Source organism: Bubalus bubalis, chromosome 14, assembly GCF_019923935.1.
Source record: "Bubalus bubalis isolate 160015118507 breed Murrah chromosome 14, NDDB_SH_1, whole genome shotgun sequence".
In the NCBI taxonomy this organism is placed as follows: Eukaryota; Metazoa; Chordata; class Mammalia; order Artiodactyla; family Bovidae; genus Bubalus; species Bubalus bubalis.
This window is the reverse complement of record NC_059170.1, coordinates 60358604-60376044: the sequence shown is the minus strand read 5'-3', so window position 1 is coordinate 60376044 and position 17441 is coordinate 60358604. Positions and strand designations below refer to the sequence as shown.

General features: G+C 40.1%; 1 protein-coding gene across 2 annotated transcripts in view; it reads left to right on the top strand.

The window, feature by feature from the left end:
• Positions 1-17441, top strand: part of SPAG6 (sperm associated antigen 6) — a 63878-nt gene that overhangs the window by 25995 nt on the left and 20442 nt on the right. For both annotated transcript variants that reach the window (XM_006079953.4, XM_006079952.4), the window contains exons 5-7: positions 12885-13090; positions 13966-14139; positions 17022-17174. In XM_006079953.4, the coding sequence (XP_006080015.2) occupies positions 12885-13090; positions 13966-14139; positions 17022-17174 (533 nt within the window). The remainder of the gene's footprint in view (positions 1-12884; positions 13091-13965; positions 14140-17021; positions 17175-17441) is intronic.

Below are 17441 nucleotides of genomic sequence, written 5' to 3'. Positions count from 1 at the left end.
CTAGACTGCTCATGGATTTCTGACCCACAGAAAGTGTGAGAGAGAAAATGATGCTTTAAGTCGCTGAGTTTGGATCAGTTGGTATGTAGCAATGGTTAAATGGGCTTCCCTGGTGGCTCAGAGGTTAAAGCATCTGCCTCCAATGTGGGAGACCCAGGCTTGATCCCTGGGTCGGGAAGATCCCCTGGAGAAGGAAATGGTAATCCGCTCCAGTATTCTTGCCTGGAGAATCCCATGGACAGAGGAGCCTGGCAGGCTACATAATCTTAAAGCACTGTACTTAATAATGCAAAACCCCAAACCCACAAAACAATTAAGTGTCCCGAGTTGGGGGGATGGTTAAGTAAACTATAGCATATTTGCTCAGTGGCATATTATGCAATTATTAACACTGTTGGGGCAGCTCATCCTCAGGAATAAAAGTGGACAGTGGAGGCCCAAGGGTAACTTCAAGGAACCACTCAGAAGGAGTCACACCAAGAACTGCTGACCAGGGAGCCCTTGTATGAAAATGTCCTGTACACTTTCTAACCATCCAGTATTTCGTTTCTGTCTCCTCTCTCCTTTGTGTGTTCTCATAGAGAATTCCACTAGGGCACAGCTGATCCTTTACTGTTTAGCCTCCTCTGTTAGCCTGAGCTCCGAGGGGCCTGAAGCAAATAACAAATGCCAATGAAGTTTGAAGGTTCAAAGTTTAATAAAACCTTTTTAAACATCTTAAAATCCACTTAAGATTGTTTTGTTTTTGCAGATTGTAGGTAGAGTGAAACTACAATTGTGGTTGCAATATTATATAAAGCAAGTGGAAATGTATTTTTTGTTTGGGTGTTTTTTGGGGGCGGGGGGGCTGTGCCACATGGCATGTGGAATTTTAGTTCCCTGATCAGGGATTGAATCCACATCCCCTATGTTGGAAACAAGGAGTCTTAAACTTAACCTGGATTGCCAGGGAAGTCCCTAAAGCAAGTGGAAATGAATGGGAACATTTCTAGATACAAAAAGCATATTTTGTAAAAAGCTGATTCCAAGTAATTTATTGTTTCATCCCAAGAGCCCTCCAGACCCTCTCTGTAGGTCTGCCTTCTTCCATTCAGCCTAGTCTCAGCTGTTGAGTAGTTATAACTATGAAACTGAAAGTCACTAAAATTGGGGTTTTAAAAATTGCTTTATATCTTATGCTACTTATTATCTTCCAAGGCCATACCAGTCTTTGTTTTTTCCCACCTTCTTTTTTCTCTCATCTCCACTTCTTGACTTTTCCTTTCTGTATTTTGAAGCTGTTTTTTTATGCTTGAGCCTTGTATAAGTGTGCCATCTTTCCAGCTGATTGTAATTTCTTACTAAGGCCCCATTAACTCCAGATCAATGGCTTATTTGACTCACTTGACTTTTTAAAGGAGCTAGAATTATTTAACCTTCAAAGCATATGTATGTATTTATGTATGGATGGATGTATGTTAACCTTTAATCTCTCAAACACTCAACCCATGTGTAAGGGTTAGATGGGTGGTTCTGAAGATTGGGTGGAGAGAAATGGTATGGAAATGATGAGTAGGAAAAATGGCATTTGTGAGGGTGGGGGATAAATAAAAATCATAGATTAGATTTTTTTCATAATACTATGCAAATTCCTTCCAGTTTTTCACACTCCCACCTGCAGTTGGAGATGTCAACTTCTCAACTCAATTATAGCTCTAGTTAACTGTTAACTACACTCAACTACAGGGGAATGTTGCCTCTCTCAGATGTATTGGTGTAGAATAAAGGTGGTCCACTGGAGAAGGGAATGGCAAACCACTTCAGTATTCTTGCCTTGAGAACCCCATGAACAGTATGAAAAGGCAAAATGATAGGATACCAAAGGAGGAACTCCCCAGGTCAGTAGGTGCCCAAAATACTACTGGAGATCAGTGGAGAAATAACTCCAGAAAGAATGAAGGGATGGAGCCAAAGCAAAAAGAATACCCAGCTGTGGATGTGACTGGTGATAGAAGCAAGGTCCGATGCTGTAAAGAGCAATATTGCATAGGAACCTGGAATGTCAGGTCCACGAATCAAGGCAAATTGGAAGTGGTCAAACAAGAGATGGCAAGAGTGAACGTCGACATTCTAGGAATCAGTGAACTGAAATGGACTGGAATGGATGAATTTAACTCAGATGACCATTGTATCTACTACTGTGGGCAGGAATCCCTCAGAAGAAATGGAGTGGCCATCATGGTCAACAAAAGAGTCCGAAATGCAGTACTTGGATGCAATCTCAAAAATGACAGAATGATCTCTGTTCGTTTCCAAGGCAAACCATTCAATATCATAGTAATCCAAGTCTATGCCCCAACCAGTAATGCTGAAGAAGCTGAAGTTGAACGGTTCTATGAAGACCTACAAGACCTTTTAGAACTAACACCCCCAAAAGATGTCCTTTTCATTATAGGGGACTGGAATGCAAAAGTAGGAAGTCAAGAAACACCTGGAGTAACAGGCAAATTTGGCCTTGGAATACGGAATGAAGCAGGGCAAAGACTAATAGAGTTTTGCCAAGAAAATGCACTGGTCATAACAAACACCCTCTTCCAACAACACAAGAGAGGACTCTATACATGGACATCACCAGATGGTCAACACCGAAATCAGATTGATTATATTCTTTGCAGCCAAAGATGGAGAAGCTCTATACAGTCAGCAAAAACAAGACCAGGAGCTGACTGTGGCTCAGACCATGAACTCCTTATTGCCAGATTCAGACTTAAATTGAAGATAGTAGGGAAGACCACTAGACCATTCAGGTATGACCTAAATCAAATCCCTTATGATTATACAGTGGAAGTGAGAAATAGATTTAAGGGCCTAGATCTGATAGATTGCCTGATGAACTATAGAATGAGGTTCGTGACGTTGTACAGGAGAAAGGGATCAAAACCATCCCCATGGAAAAGAAATGCAAAAAAGCAAAAGGGCTGTCTGGGGAGGCCTTACAAATAGCTGTGAAAAGAAGAGAAGCAAAAAGCAAAGGAGAAAAGGAAAGATATAAACATCTGAATGCAGAGTTCCAAAGAATAGCAAGAAGAGATAAGAAAGCCTTCTTCAGTGATCAATGCAAAGAAATAGAGGAAAACAACAGAATGGGAAAGACTAGGGATCTCTTCAAGAAAATCAGAGATACCAAAGGAACATTTCATACAAAGATGGGCTTGATAAAGGACAGAAATTGTATGGACCTAACAGAAGCAGAAGATGTTAAGAAGAGATGGTAAGAATACACAGAAGAACTGTACAAAAAGATCTTCACAACCCAGATAATCACGATGGTGTGATCACTCACCTAGAGCCAGACATCCTGGAATGTGAAGTCAAGTGGGCCTTAGAAAGCATCACTACGAACAAAGCTAGTGGAGGTGATGGAATTCCAATTGAGCTATTTCAATCCTGAAAGATGATGCTGTGAAAGTGCTGCACTCAATATGCCAGCAAATTTGGAAAACTCAGCAGTGGCCACAGGACTGGAAAAGGCCAGTTTTCATTCCAATCCCAAAGTAAGGCAATGCCAAAGAATGCCCAAACTACTGCACAATCGCACTCATCTCACACGCTAGTAAAGTAATGCTTAAAATTCTCCAAGCCAGGCTTCAGCAATATGTGAACCGTGAACTTCCATATGTTCAAGCTGGTTTTAGAAAAGGCAGAGGAACCACAGATCAAATTGCCAACATCGCTGGATCATGGAAAAAGCAAGAGAGTTCCAGAAAAACATCTATTTCTGCTTTCTTGACTATGCCAAAGCCTTTGAATGTGTGGATCACAATCAACTGTGGAAAATTCTGAAAGAGATGGGAATACCAGAACACCTGATCTGCTTCTTGAGAAATTTGTATGCAGGTCAGGAAGCAACAGTTAGAACTGGACACAGAACAACAGACTGGTTCCAAATAGGAAAAGGAGTTCATCAAGGCTGTATATTGTCACCCTGCTTATTTAACTTATATGCAGAGTACATCAGGAGAAACGCTGGACTGGAAGAAACACAAGCTGGAATCAAGATTGCCGGGAGAAATATCAATAACCTCAGATATGCAGATGACACTACCCTTATGGCAGAAAGTGAAGAGGAACTAAAAAGCCTCTTGATGAAAGTGAAAGAGGAGAGTGATAAAGCTGGCTTAAAGCTCAACATTCAGAAAACGAAGATCATGGCATCCGGTCCCACCACTTCATGGGAAATAGATGGGGAAACAGTGTCAGACTTTATTTTTCTGGGCTCCAAAATCACTGCAGATGGTGACTGCAGCCATGAAATTAAAAGACGCTTACTCCTTGGAAGTAAAGTTATGACCAACCTAGATAGCATATTCAAAAGCAGCGACATTACTTTGCCGACAAAGGTTCGTCTAGTCAAGGCTATGGTTTTTCCTGTGGTCATGTATGGATGTGAGAGTTGGACTGTGAAGAAGCTGAGCGCTGAAGAATTGATACTTTTGAACTGTGGTGTTGGAAAAGACTCTTGAGAGTCCCTTGGACTGCAAGGAGATCCAACCAGTCCATTCTGAAGGAGATCAGCCCTGGAATTTCTTGGGAAGGAATGATGCTAAAGCTGAAACTCCAGTATTTTGGCCACCTCATGCGAAGAGTTGACTCATTGGAAAAGACTCAGCTGCTGGGAGGGATTGGGGGCAGGAGAAGAAGGGGACGACAGAGGATGAGATGGCTGGATGGCATCACTGACTCGATGGACGTGAGTCTGAGTGAACTCTGGGAGTTGGTGATGGACAGGGAGGCCTGGCGTGCTGGGATTCATGGGGTCGCAAAGAGTCCGACACGACTGAGCGACTGATCTGATCTCTGATCTGAAAGGTTTCTTGCTAGCTGGCTTCCATGTCTGCCTCCTCCTATTCACATCCCTGTGTAATGTGCTTCCATGTTGCACCAAAGATATATAGCAGAAGTGATGGTATGTGCCTTCTGAGGTTTGATTATGCAAGACTACAGCTTTTGTCTTGGGTTCTCTCCTGTGGATCTCTCACTCTGGGGGAAGCCTCATCATGAGCAGCCTATGGAAAGACCCAGAAACCGGTAGGAACTGATGCCTTCTTCCAACATTCCCATGGCTGTGCTGGAAAAAGATGCTGTAGACCCAGTCAAGCCTGCGATACCTGCAGCCTTAGCTAATGGCTTAATTGCAACCTCGTGAGAGGTCACCTCCGGAACCTCCAGCTGAGCCACTCCCAGATTCCTGACCTATAGAAACAATAAGACTATACATGTTTCCTGTTTTAAGCAGCTGAGTTTGGTGTGATGTTACTTAGCAGTAGGTAACAACTCCTTGTAAACAGTGGGTTAGACCAAAAACTAGACAAATTCTTCTACTTTGGACGTGACATTTCTAAAGTCAAACTGGAATATGCTGTGCTGTGTTTAGCTGCTCAGTCATGTCTGACTCTTTGTGACGCCGTGGATTATAGGCCATCAGGTTCCCCTATTGGAGTGGGTTGCCATGCCCTCCTCCAGTGGATCTTCCCAACCCAGGGATTGAACCCAGGGCTCCTACACTGCAGTCATTCTTTACAGTCTGAGCCACCAATGGTCAGCATATAACTAACTTTGGTGATTGCAGCTCCATATTTGTTTTGACTGTGATTTCACCAAATCATGAAAAACTTGGTTGAATGGCTTGATAATGTAAGATTAACATCATAAGTTGTAGCCAAATCTTAAATCTTTTTTTAACCTGCTTTATTTCAAAAAGGTTTTGAAGTAATACAGTTATGTATTTTACAGCCAGATGCAAAACCAGCCTATCTTTAAACCGATAAATAGGGCAAACTAAATGCAAAGAAATAATGATTCATAATTTTATTTTTAATGAGCAAATACCATAAAACATAACTTTTTGTTGGGTTTAAAAACAATGAGTTACAAGCAGTGTTTGGAAAAATATATAAAGTTAAAAGAAATTAGAGTCCCTGAGGTATTTGAGTTGCCTAATTACTTTCGAATTAGTGTGCTAAATATATATACATATTTTTTCCTTTCTTTTTTCTTTTTGGAGAACCTCTTCATTTTGAGTCCTTTTTGTGAGTTCTCATGATGGATCACTTAATTTTGCTCAAATTCTTCCCTCCTACATTGCCATTGTGAGCAGGAAAATTAGCTGAGTATCATAGATTAATCCTTTTTTTACAGGCCAGTTTTTAGGTTTTTGTCAGTCTCTTGGAATTCACCTCTGAATTTTCTTGTATAACCACAATAGTGGTTCTTCCTTTATGACTCCACAACATGTCTTCAAGAATCAAAAGTAGAGAGAACTACACCTTTTTCACATCCAGAAAGTCCCAACAGCTCATTTCAGAAGGTTTAAGATTTAAGCCTAAGATTGTAAAATGATGAACACATTTTATTTGGCCTGCACTGTGTTGTTTTAGGGGGCTTCCCGGGTGGCACTAGTGGTAAAGAACCCATCTGCCAATGCAGGAGACATAAGAGAAGTGGGTTCGATCCCTGGGTCAGGAAGATCTCCTGGGGCAGGGCGCGACAACCCACTCCAGTATTCTTGCCTGGAGAATCCCATGGATAGAGGAGCCTGGCGGGGTACAGTCCATGGAGGTCACAAAAGAGTCAGACACAACTGAAGTGACTTAGCACGCACGCCTGCATGTTGTCTTACACAGTGTTTTTTGTTTTGTTTTTTAAAGTTTCCAAAACTTAAAAACAATGCAATCAGATGTCTGGCATCTCTGGAAAAATCCAAGGATCTGACAGCGGTTAGGTCTGCATTCCCACGCGGCAGCGCTGGGCTGAAGAAACTGAGTAGTTACTGCTCCTTGTATCTGGTGCATATGTTTTTCCAGTTTACTGTGCTCCCCACTCGGTTATTGTTCCTCTGGCTTCACTTATTTTAGTTACTTGCCTGGGCCCTGTCTTTACCACTGCTGATCTAACCAAACCATGAGCTGTAACAATTAAGAGGGGTTAAGGCCATGGTGGTTGTTTAGTTGTGTCCAGCTCTTTTGTGACCCCATGGACTGTAGCCTACCAGACTCCTGCTGTCCATTGGCTTTCTCAGGTAAGAATACTGGAGTGGGTTGCCATTTCCTTCTCCAGGGGATCTTCCCAACCCAAGGATTGAACCTGCAGCTCCTGCTTTGGCAGGCGAATTCTTTACCATTGAGCCACCAGAGAAGCCCTAAGACCATGATGAGCGCTATTAAAGCAAAATCACTTTTGCCTGATGCACCCGGTTTTACCTGTACCTATTATACACTGATGGACTTTCCTGTTTGTATTGTTCCTGTCTAGTCCGCATAAAGTCATTTATAATAGTTGATTCATCCAGCTTTAGATACTAGTAATTTTATGAATGTTGTTGATCTCAAATGTCCCCCCTTTTATCTGTGTCTCTTTTTGTTTAAAAAATTAAGTCTAAAGTCATACTGAGCTTGTCACAGTTCCATAGAGATGGCTGCCTCATTTCCTTCACTCAGCAATGAGGTGTTGAGGAGGCCGAAGAGAACTAGTTATTCCTTGGCTGGAAATAGCTGACCATCAGATTTGAGGACTGTATATCAGTTGTCTACATGCATGCAATCAATGGCTTTAATTATTATTTTTGAATAAGGAAGGTGCTATTGGATAGCTTTATTTCCACTGACAATTTGAAGCCTAAAAAATTGTTTAAAATGGATAACACTTAGCATTTAAAAAATGTAGTATTTTAACTGTAACAAAGGCATGAATTAAGACAAGAAGGAAAGTGTGAAAAAGTGAATAGTATTTCTAGAATATATTTGTAATTTTTCAAAGAAAAATTATGCATTCTTTCCTAATTTGTTTAAAGGAGATATATATTCCCACCATTTTTAAAAATAAGAAACTTTCTTCCATATTGAGAAGTAAGCTAAAGTATTTATATTTATTTTTCCTTTATAATAATAATGTTAGTATAGTTAGCCCCAGCAGTAGCTATGTGTATAGTCAAAGACATGTTCATATTTCTTTTATTTTTAAAAAATAATTACATTGAAGAAAATTTGGCAAATAGAGAAGAAAATATATCACCAATAGTGCCATATGCCATGCTATGCTATGCTATGTCACTTCAGTCGTGTCTGACTCTGTGTGACCCCAGAGATGGCAGCACACCAGGCTCCCCCGTCCCTGGGATTCTCCAGGCAAGAACGCTAGAGTGGGTTGCCATTTCCTTCTCCAATGCATGAAAGTGAAAAGAGAAAGTGAAGTCGCTCAGTCGTGTCCGACTCCTAGCGACCCCATGGACTGCAGCCCACCAGGCTCCTCCATCCATGGGATTTTCCAGGCAAGTGTACTGGAGTGGGGAATAGTGCCATAAACCCCACTTAAATCCTATTAACGTGTTGGTATAACAGAAAACCTTTTTTTCTCTGATTTTTTTTTTTTTTTTTTTGGCGTAACTACTTCTAATCTTGCTGGTTACCTAACAGTATATGATTATGTCACATGTTCTTGCATAAAAGAAGATACAGTTGTTAAAAATTCACTTTTTGAAGATTCATTTAAAATGTACAAGGAGGTTAAGATATTTTCCCACAGTGAAGATAAATTTCTTGGCTTGTTTTTTCCCCTGGTTAAAACTTTTATGAACGTTTGTACATATCAATCTTTGATTTCCAAAGTGTAATAATTAAACAACCCAAACTCATTTCCAAATTAGAGTTAAAATGAATTCTGTGAGATTTCTCCTACGGGGAGTAACTATAAAAAATGTATTTATTTATGTGGTTGTGTTGAGTCTTAGTTGCCGCAAGCAGGATCTTTTAGTTGCAGCTTGTGGGATTGAGTTCCCTGACCAGGGACTGAACCCGGTCCCCTGGGTTGGGAGCACAGAGTCTTAGCCACCGGACCACCAGGGAAGTCCTCTATGGATATTAACTTTTAAGTATACCAGATTTTTTTAAGGGTTTTGGTTATTCCTGCCTTTTTTTTTTTTTAAAGAGTAGAAAAGTATAGGGAAGAAGAAAAGGGGAGATGGAAGGAAAATGGGAAGCACTGCTTGAAATTGCACCCTGTGTATATTTCCCCAAACACTCCACGTACTTGACTCCCAGCCCCACTCTGCACTGCGGTCTGTTCACACATTCACCTTTAGCAAAGTCCACCAGGACAGAACAATGTTTTACTCTATTTGGCTTCCCCAAGATCTAACTAACCCAGTTTCTGGCACACAGGAAGCATGTAATGAACATGAAATGACCAGAAAATAGAGCAAAATATGTGCATACACCAAGCCTGAGAGGGCAGAATCATATCAGTATGGCTGGGGCTGTAAGTCAGATTATCAACCACACGTGGCTTAAGCCTGAGGATGTTTTTCATTTCACATGACACAAAATTCAGAGTCAGGGCCATTCCAAGGTTGGTAATCCAGCTGAACAGTGTCACAGGGGACCCAGATGTTTCTTATTTTTGTACTCAGCCATCCTCAGCATATTGGCGATTTCTCCTATTACAGTTGCAAGATGGATGTAGGAGTTCCCAGATGTCATTTGCAGGCAGATGTGCCCGTGTCCAGCACAGATGAGGTGGTATTTCCTCCTGTGTATCTCTGTTTATTACAGAGGAAAATCTCTCACAGATGCTTTCAGCTGACTTCTACCCAGGTCCCATTTGCCAGGATTGGTTCACAAGCCCATGCCCTGACTGACAAGAAGCCAACTGCGACTGGTACAGAAATACCAGAGGAAGCAATGGTATGGAAGAGAAGAAAGATATACCACAGGAAAAAAGAGCGGTAGAGGCAGGATGAAATAGTTAGCCTGTGGTTTGTATAATATATTGGATTGGCCAAAAGGTTCATTTGGGTTTTTCCATAACATCCATAATATCCATAATATCTTATGGAAAAACCTGAATGAACCTTTTGGCCAACCCAGTAGTATGGCTTGCGTTATTTAGGCCTATTATAATGTAATGTGTGTATGTACTCTTACCTGTATATACATCTTGTACCCAGTATATGTATGAAGGTGGTTGAACAATATTGTTTATTAATAACAATGTGTGCCATCTAAGAGCAGAGCCAGGTTTTGAAGGACCATGTAAACTGGAGAGGTAAAGTATATGAAACTCAAGTACAGCATTGATTGCTAGGCCCCATGCAGGTCCCTAGAAGCTTCATTCCCTTCAGGCAAGCCTTTCTTTGGTGCCCTCCCCATCCTTCCCCTCATTTAGCATCACTATTTCAGAAAGAATGGAAAGCAGCTTTAGATGGAAATGGGTAACAAGCCAGAAAAACTGGGGTTTCTTTCATAACAGAGTTCAGGGAGAGGAGGATAACAGAACTCAATTATTCAAGGAAAGAATAAAATGTATGGGAGTTACAACAATAATATTTGTTTTCAAGAACTTTGTTTTCATTAATAATACTTTTAATTGTTCACTGCATATTCTTTACTCTTAGAAACAGTATGTAAAAGTGAAAATACATACATAGATGAAGTAATCCTTATGCTTTCTCAAAATAAAATATTTAGCCTAGTACAGTTGACCTTGAACAATGTGGGAGATAGAGGTGCTGACCCTCCCTGGAGTGGAAATCTGAGTATAATTTATAGTCAGCCCTCATATTATCACTTCCTGCATGTCTGAGATTCTGAATCCAGTCAACCACTGATGATGCAGTACCGCAGAGTTTATCATTGAAAAAGCACACCTACAAGTGGACCCGCATGGATCAAATCCAGCGTTGTTCAAGGGTCACCTGGATATATAGATTCCAGGCACCCTTGAATGTGACTATATAAAGTTGATGTTACCATACAACAGGGAGGTCTGGCGTGCTGCAGTCCATGAGGTCACATAGAGTCAGACACAGTGGGGTGACTGAACAACAGCAACAACCATACCACACCTGTATAATTTGAATTGAATTAATTAACATGCTAATTATTAAAGTAGAATATAAAAATTATATCTGGAAATTGCATGATATCACACCCTTATGTTTTCTTCCTTTTTCCCTTGGGAAGAAAGAGTGATCACCTGCTTTACCTGCTATATTGTTGGTGTTCAGGGAATGGCAGTAGAATCTCAGAGCGGTTTCTGAGGAATGTCTTCTATTGATTTGAGGTGGATATTCCAGTCAGTTGCTACTGTTGTCTTTTTTTTTTTAATTAAAAAATTATTTTTTATTTTTACTTTTTGGGCACACTGTGCAGCATGTGGGATCATATTTCCCTGAACAGGGATTGAACTCATGCTCCTTGTAGTAAAAGCAGAGTCTTAACCACTGGACCACCAAGACAGTCCCCTTCCCACCTTTTTTGAAAAAACATATTCCTCTTATCTGCTTCTGGTTCTTGAGATTACATATTAACTTCCCATTGTATTTCATATTTCACACTGGATTTTTTAATTGAAACATATTTGCTAATCAGTGTAATGTTAATTTTAGAAGCGTGTCATTTGCACCAGCATTGAATGAGTCTGGCACATAATAACCTTCCATTAATACTTGTTTAATGAAAGAATGAAGGAATCATTTATACAATATGGTACTTCTCAGATAATTATAATAATTGAAGGAAAACAAGTGTTGGACACTAACCTTCATTTTCTAACATTATTTCCTTTTAGAAAATGTGATATTACCAGTTGTTTGAAAAATTAAAGGCTCTTCTTTAAAGACTAAGTGATATGCTGAATTGATAATTTGGCTAGTGACATAAATTGTCCAGGAGTGGAATTGCTGGGTCATATGATAGTTCTGTTTTTAGTTTTTTGAGTCCTCTCCATACTGTTCTCCATAGTGGTTGTACCAATTTACATTCTGCTGTGTGGTGACCTAAATGGGAAAGAAATCTAAAAAAGATTATGATATCATATACCTATAGTCATATATGTATATGATTCACTTTGCTGTACAGCAGAAACTAATGCAATGTTCTAAAGCAACTATACTCCAATAAAAATTTTTTTAAATAACCAAAAAGATATAAATTGTCAAGCTGCTACACATCTGAGAAAATGAGAACATAATTTGAAAGGAAGAGATTGTGGAAATGGGTGTATGTGATTCAGTAAGAGAGGCCATGAACACGAGAGTAGGATCTGTAACTATGTAGTGTATTTTATGCTTCTGAAAAGACATTTTTTACACATATATGGGTCTGCCTGTTTACCTCACATTCTCTGTAATTTAAAAACTTTTTTTTTTTATAGCTGTTATTCTTGGACACACAAATGAACATGTATATTCGAAAGATATTGTTTCTGACATATCAAATGCTTATGATTAATTTCTTTAATGTTAAAATTTATATATTAAATCCTGTTGTTTGGTTGTAGTTCTCATTTTTTTAAATGTTTTTGTATGTACAACAAAAATGCACCTTTTGTGTACAAAGTTTTAAAAAATCTTTTAAAATATGATAAGATGAAAGGAATTAAAAAATCGACATTATTGGCACGAGATTCATGTTAATGTTTACTCATGTAAATAGAACAAAATACTGCCTAATTAGTGTGGTTGGTAAATTTTTGGTACTTTAATTTTCTCTGTTATTGTAAACCATGCATAAAATGCTTGCCTATTGAGAAGTGCAGAATTGTCAGAGCTTAAACAGCTGACATCTGCTTACTCTCTTAAAAAAAAAAAAAAAAGAATAACAAGCCATTTCAGCCTAATCTACCTCAAATGTGTTCATGTAAATGGAGGTCCATCTATTGACCTGTATTCTTTTCAGCTCGTGATTGGCCCACATGGTTCATGAAACCAGGAAGGCTGATTTGAAATGCAGATGTCGAGACAGTGAAGTACACCCTCCCCTTTTCGCTTTGCTGTATCTGTCAGGGTGAAAAGTGGCTTGTACAAGGGTCAGTCACCCATACTCACTTAATTACTTTTCTTGGACCCACAGAGCTGTCACAAGCTGTGGTGGATGCGGGAGCTGTTCCTCTCTTAGTGCTCTGTATCCAGGAGCCAGAAATTGCTTTGAAAAGGATTGCTGTTTCAGCCCTCAGTGATATTGCAAAGCATTCTCCAGAGTTAGCACAGACAGTGGTGGATGCAGGAGTGATTGCTCACTTAGCCCAGATGATCCTGAACCCTGACGCTAAACTGAAGGTATTTAAAAATAAAGTTGAGAAACAAACAAACCAGGATTCCGATAATCTAAGAAAATGGAAACGATATGTGTGCAGATGGATAGTATATATTTTTAGATATTAGTAAATTATCAGGAAAAACAGGTCTGGGTATATTATGTATTTGGGTCCTTTCATATGTGGAAACTATGCTGTAAGGATTAGACAATCAAGATGTGACTGGGGAAAAGTACATGCAATGCTGAAAACTAGAAGTAACATCAGAATCAATAATTAAAGTAAGGAATCATGTCACGATTAAACCTCAGGGTTAGAAGGGACCTAAAGGTTTTCTAGCCCACTATTATATTTATGTTTCCTATGAAAATGGCCATATTAGTCTTTCGAACTTTCTAAAATTTAATTTTCAGTTAATAGTCACCAATTATACTTTTACATTATAATAGTTATGTTCATAAGATTTTAAGATTGTCAATGTTAATTAGACAATGTAAAATTCTTTAAACCTGTAACAGCCACATGCCCAAAGTTCTGCTTGATCATGTTTGTATTACATTACAGTACTTATCATAAACTAATGATTTAAGTAGTGCATAATTAAGAAATAATATTCACCCAAAGGTCATATTCTTTGACCAGCCTCAATAAGTAAATATTTAAATAGTCAATAGTGTGAACTAAGATGTTCAACTTGGAAATTAGAAAATTTAAGAAATTGAGTATTTAGGTATAAGAGTAGGAGGTGAATACTTCAAGACTCTTAGGTTATGTTGAATTTGTGATTATTTCTTCCTCTTTATAAAGGAATTTGAATGTGATACAAAGCTGTTTAAATTACATCTGAACTCCACAGTGGACCCTGTGTAATGTTTGGGTTTGGTTTTTGTTGAACAGCGTCAGGTCCTTTCAGCTCTCAGTCAGATTGCGAAACATTCTGTGGATCTGGCAGAAATGGTGGTCGAAGCAGAGATTTTTCCAGTGGTACTTACCTGTCTGAAGGACAAAGATGAATACGTGAAGAAAAACGCTTCTACTTTAATTAGAGAGATTGCAAAACATACACCCGAGGTAAAACAAGGGGAAAAGAAATCAGCTTCGAAATACAACCACGTGCCGTTAGTTTAAGTTATTAAGCAGAACATCAATTTGTTGACAGGGCCCTGGGTGGTGTCACGTGTTGTGAGGGTTTCTCACCCTCAGCACAGTGGACGTTTTGGCCGAGATGATCCTTGTTGTGGGGGGGCTGTCGGTATACTGTAGGCTGAATGTTCAGCAGCATCTCCGGCCTCTGCCCACTAGATGCTAGCAGCACCCCTCCCATAAGTTGTGACAATCAAAAATGTCCCCATGTATTACCAACTGTCTCCAAGGGGACAAAAGTGCCCCTACTTGAGAACCACTGGGTTGTAGCAATGGAATTTGAGTCTGAAATCTCAGTTTTTAATTATTAATCATTGTCTGCTTTCCACTTCTAAGTTGTAGGGACCATGGACCTTTGTTGTCCTGTCACTCTAGGTCATCTGGGCGTAGTGAGAGACAGTGCCCCTCCAGGTTGGGAGAGATCACCAACTCCCTGCTCAGCTACTCATACATGGTGGTTCCTGCTCTGGGTTCTTAGATGGGAAAAGAATAGAGATGAAGTGAACTTGGGTAGATGAATCTGCTTCATACTCACGCATTGTGTGGAGGGGGCAGGGAGCGGTTTCAGCAGTTAGCTAGTTATGAACTAGCCCTAGGTTTAGTGTTTATGTGAGGCACTTTGACATCTATTATGATAAGGATAAAAGTCATGTAAGAAAAATTGAACAGCAGAGAGGCTCACAGTGAGCATATTCTGTAATTAGAAATAGCAGGATTGTTATCCTTGTATATTTCTTTGATAAATATAATACTTTCGAATAATATTTCAGATTTTGTTGTTTAGTCCCTAAGTTGTGTCCGACTCTTTTGTGACCCCATGGACTGTAGCCTGCCAGGATCCTCTGTCCATGGGATTTCCCAGGCAAAAATACTGGAGTGGGTTGCCATTTCCTTTTTCAGGGTATTTTCCTGACCCAGGGATTGAACCTGAGTCCCCTGCCTTGGCAGGTGCATTCTTTACCACTGAACCACCATTTTTTAGGTCTGAAATTTTAAAATTTGGCAATGCTAACGTAATATTATCAGACATCCTGGAATGTGAAGGCAGGTGGGCCTTAGGAAGCATCACTACAAACAAAGCTAGTGGAGGTGATGGAATTCCAGTTGAGCTATTTCAAATCCTGAAAGATGATGCTGTGAAAGTGCTGCACTCAATATGCCAGCAAATTTGGAAAACTCAGCAGTGGCCACAGGACTGGAAAAGGTCAGTTTTCATTCTGATCCCAAAGAAAGGCAATGCCAAAGAATGTTCAAACTACAGCACAATTGCACTCATTTCACATGCTAGTAAAGTAATGCTTAAAATTCTCCAAGCCAGGCTTCAGCAATATGTGAACTGTGAACTTCCAGATGTTCAAGCTGGTTTTAGAAAAGGTAGAGGAATCAGAGATCAAATTGCCAACATCTGCTGGATCATGGAAAAAGCAAGAGAGTTCCAGAAAAACATCTATTTCTGCTTTATTGACTATGCCAAAGCCTTTGAATGTGTGGATCACGATCAACTGTGGAAAATTCTGAAACAGATGGGAATACCAGACCACCTGACCTGCCTCTTGAGAAACCTGTATGCAAGTCAAGAAGCAACAGTTAGAACTGGACATGGAACAACAGACTGGTTCCAAATAGGAAAATGAGTACGTCAAGGCTGTATATTGTCACCCTAGTTATTTAACTTATATGCAGAGTTCATCATGAGAAACGCTGGGCTGGAGGAAGCACAAGCTGGAAACAAGATTGCCAGGAGAAATATCAATAACCTCAGATATGCTGATGACACCACCCTTATGGCAGAAAGTGAAGAAGAACTCAAAAGCCTCTTGATGAAAGTGAAAGAGGAGAGTGAAAAAGTTGGCTTAAAGCTCAACATTCAATAAACTAAGGTCATGGCATCTGGTCCCATCACTTCATGGTAAATAGATGGGGAAACAGTGGAAACATTGGCTGATTTTATTTTTCTGGTTTCCAAAATCACTTCAGATGGTGATTGCAGCCATGAAATTAAAAGACGCTTACTCCTTGGAAGGAAAGTTATGACCAACCTAGATAGCGTATTGAAAAGCAGAGACATCACCTTGTCAACAAAGGTCTGTCTAGTCAAAGCTATGGTTTTTCCAGTGGTCATGTATGGATATGAGAGTTGGACTATAAAGAAAGCTGAGCACCGAAGAATTGATGCTTTTGAACTGTGGTGTTGGAGAAGACTCTTGAGAGTCCCTTGGACTGCAAAGGAGATCCAACCAGTCCATCCTAAAGGAGATCAGTCCTGGGTGTTCATTGGAAGAACTAACACCAGTACTTTGGCCACCTCATGCAAAGAGCTGACTCATTGGAAAAGACTCTGATGCTGGGAAAGATTGAGGGCAGGAGGAGAAGGGGACGACAGAGGATGAGGTGGTTGGATGGCATCACCGACTCAATGGACATGGGTTTGGGTGAACTCCAGGAGTTGGTGATAGACAGGGAGGCCTGGCATACTGTGGTTCATGGGTCGCAAAGAGTTGGACATGACTGAGCGACTGAACTGAACTGAACATAATATTCAAAGGTCATCTTATACTGGACTTCCCTCGTGGTCCAGTGATTGAGAATCCCCCTTGCAATACAGGGGATACAGGTTCGTTCCCTGGTGGGGAAACCGAGATCCCACATGCTGTGGGGCCTGCATGCTGCAATGAAGACCGAGCACAGTCAAATAATACTGCTAATAATAAAACCAAAATATCCTCTACAAAATATTTTTAAAAAATAATAATAAAGATCATCTCATACTTTAGGGCCGTGATAATGTAACTCTCCCTCTTTTCTCTTAGCTTGCTCAGCTGATAGTGAACACTGGGGGAGTTGCTGCCGTGATCGACTGCATCGGGTCCTGCAAAGGGAACATAAGGCTGCCAGGCATCATGCTGCTCGGCTATGTGGCAGCTCATTCTGAGAACCTGGCAATGGCGGTCATCATTTCCAAGGTTTGCCCTTGTTTCCTTTCCCCCTGATTTTTGCAGCGAGATCCTCTAAGACAGTCCACAGATTAATATTCTCCCACAGAATGTACAATATAACTGATCAGAGACAAAGAATTACTGGCTTTTTTCCAGGCTTACTAGTAAGTTTGCCAGAGCAATGCTTAAAGTAAGGTTGACTTGGCAGGAAGTTTGAAGTTTTACCCAGTGTTTAATATGAATAAAATGTCAGCACCTCTGAGTGTTAGTATTATCTGTATCTAAGTGATGTGT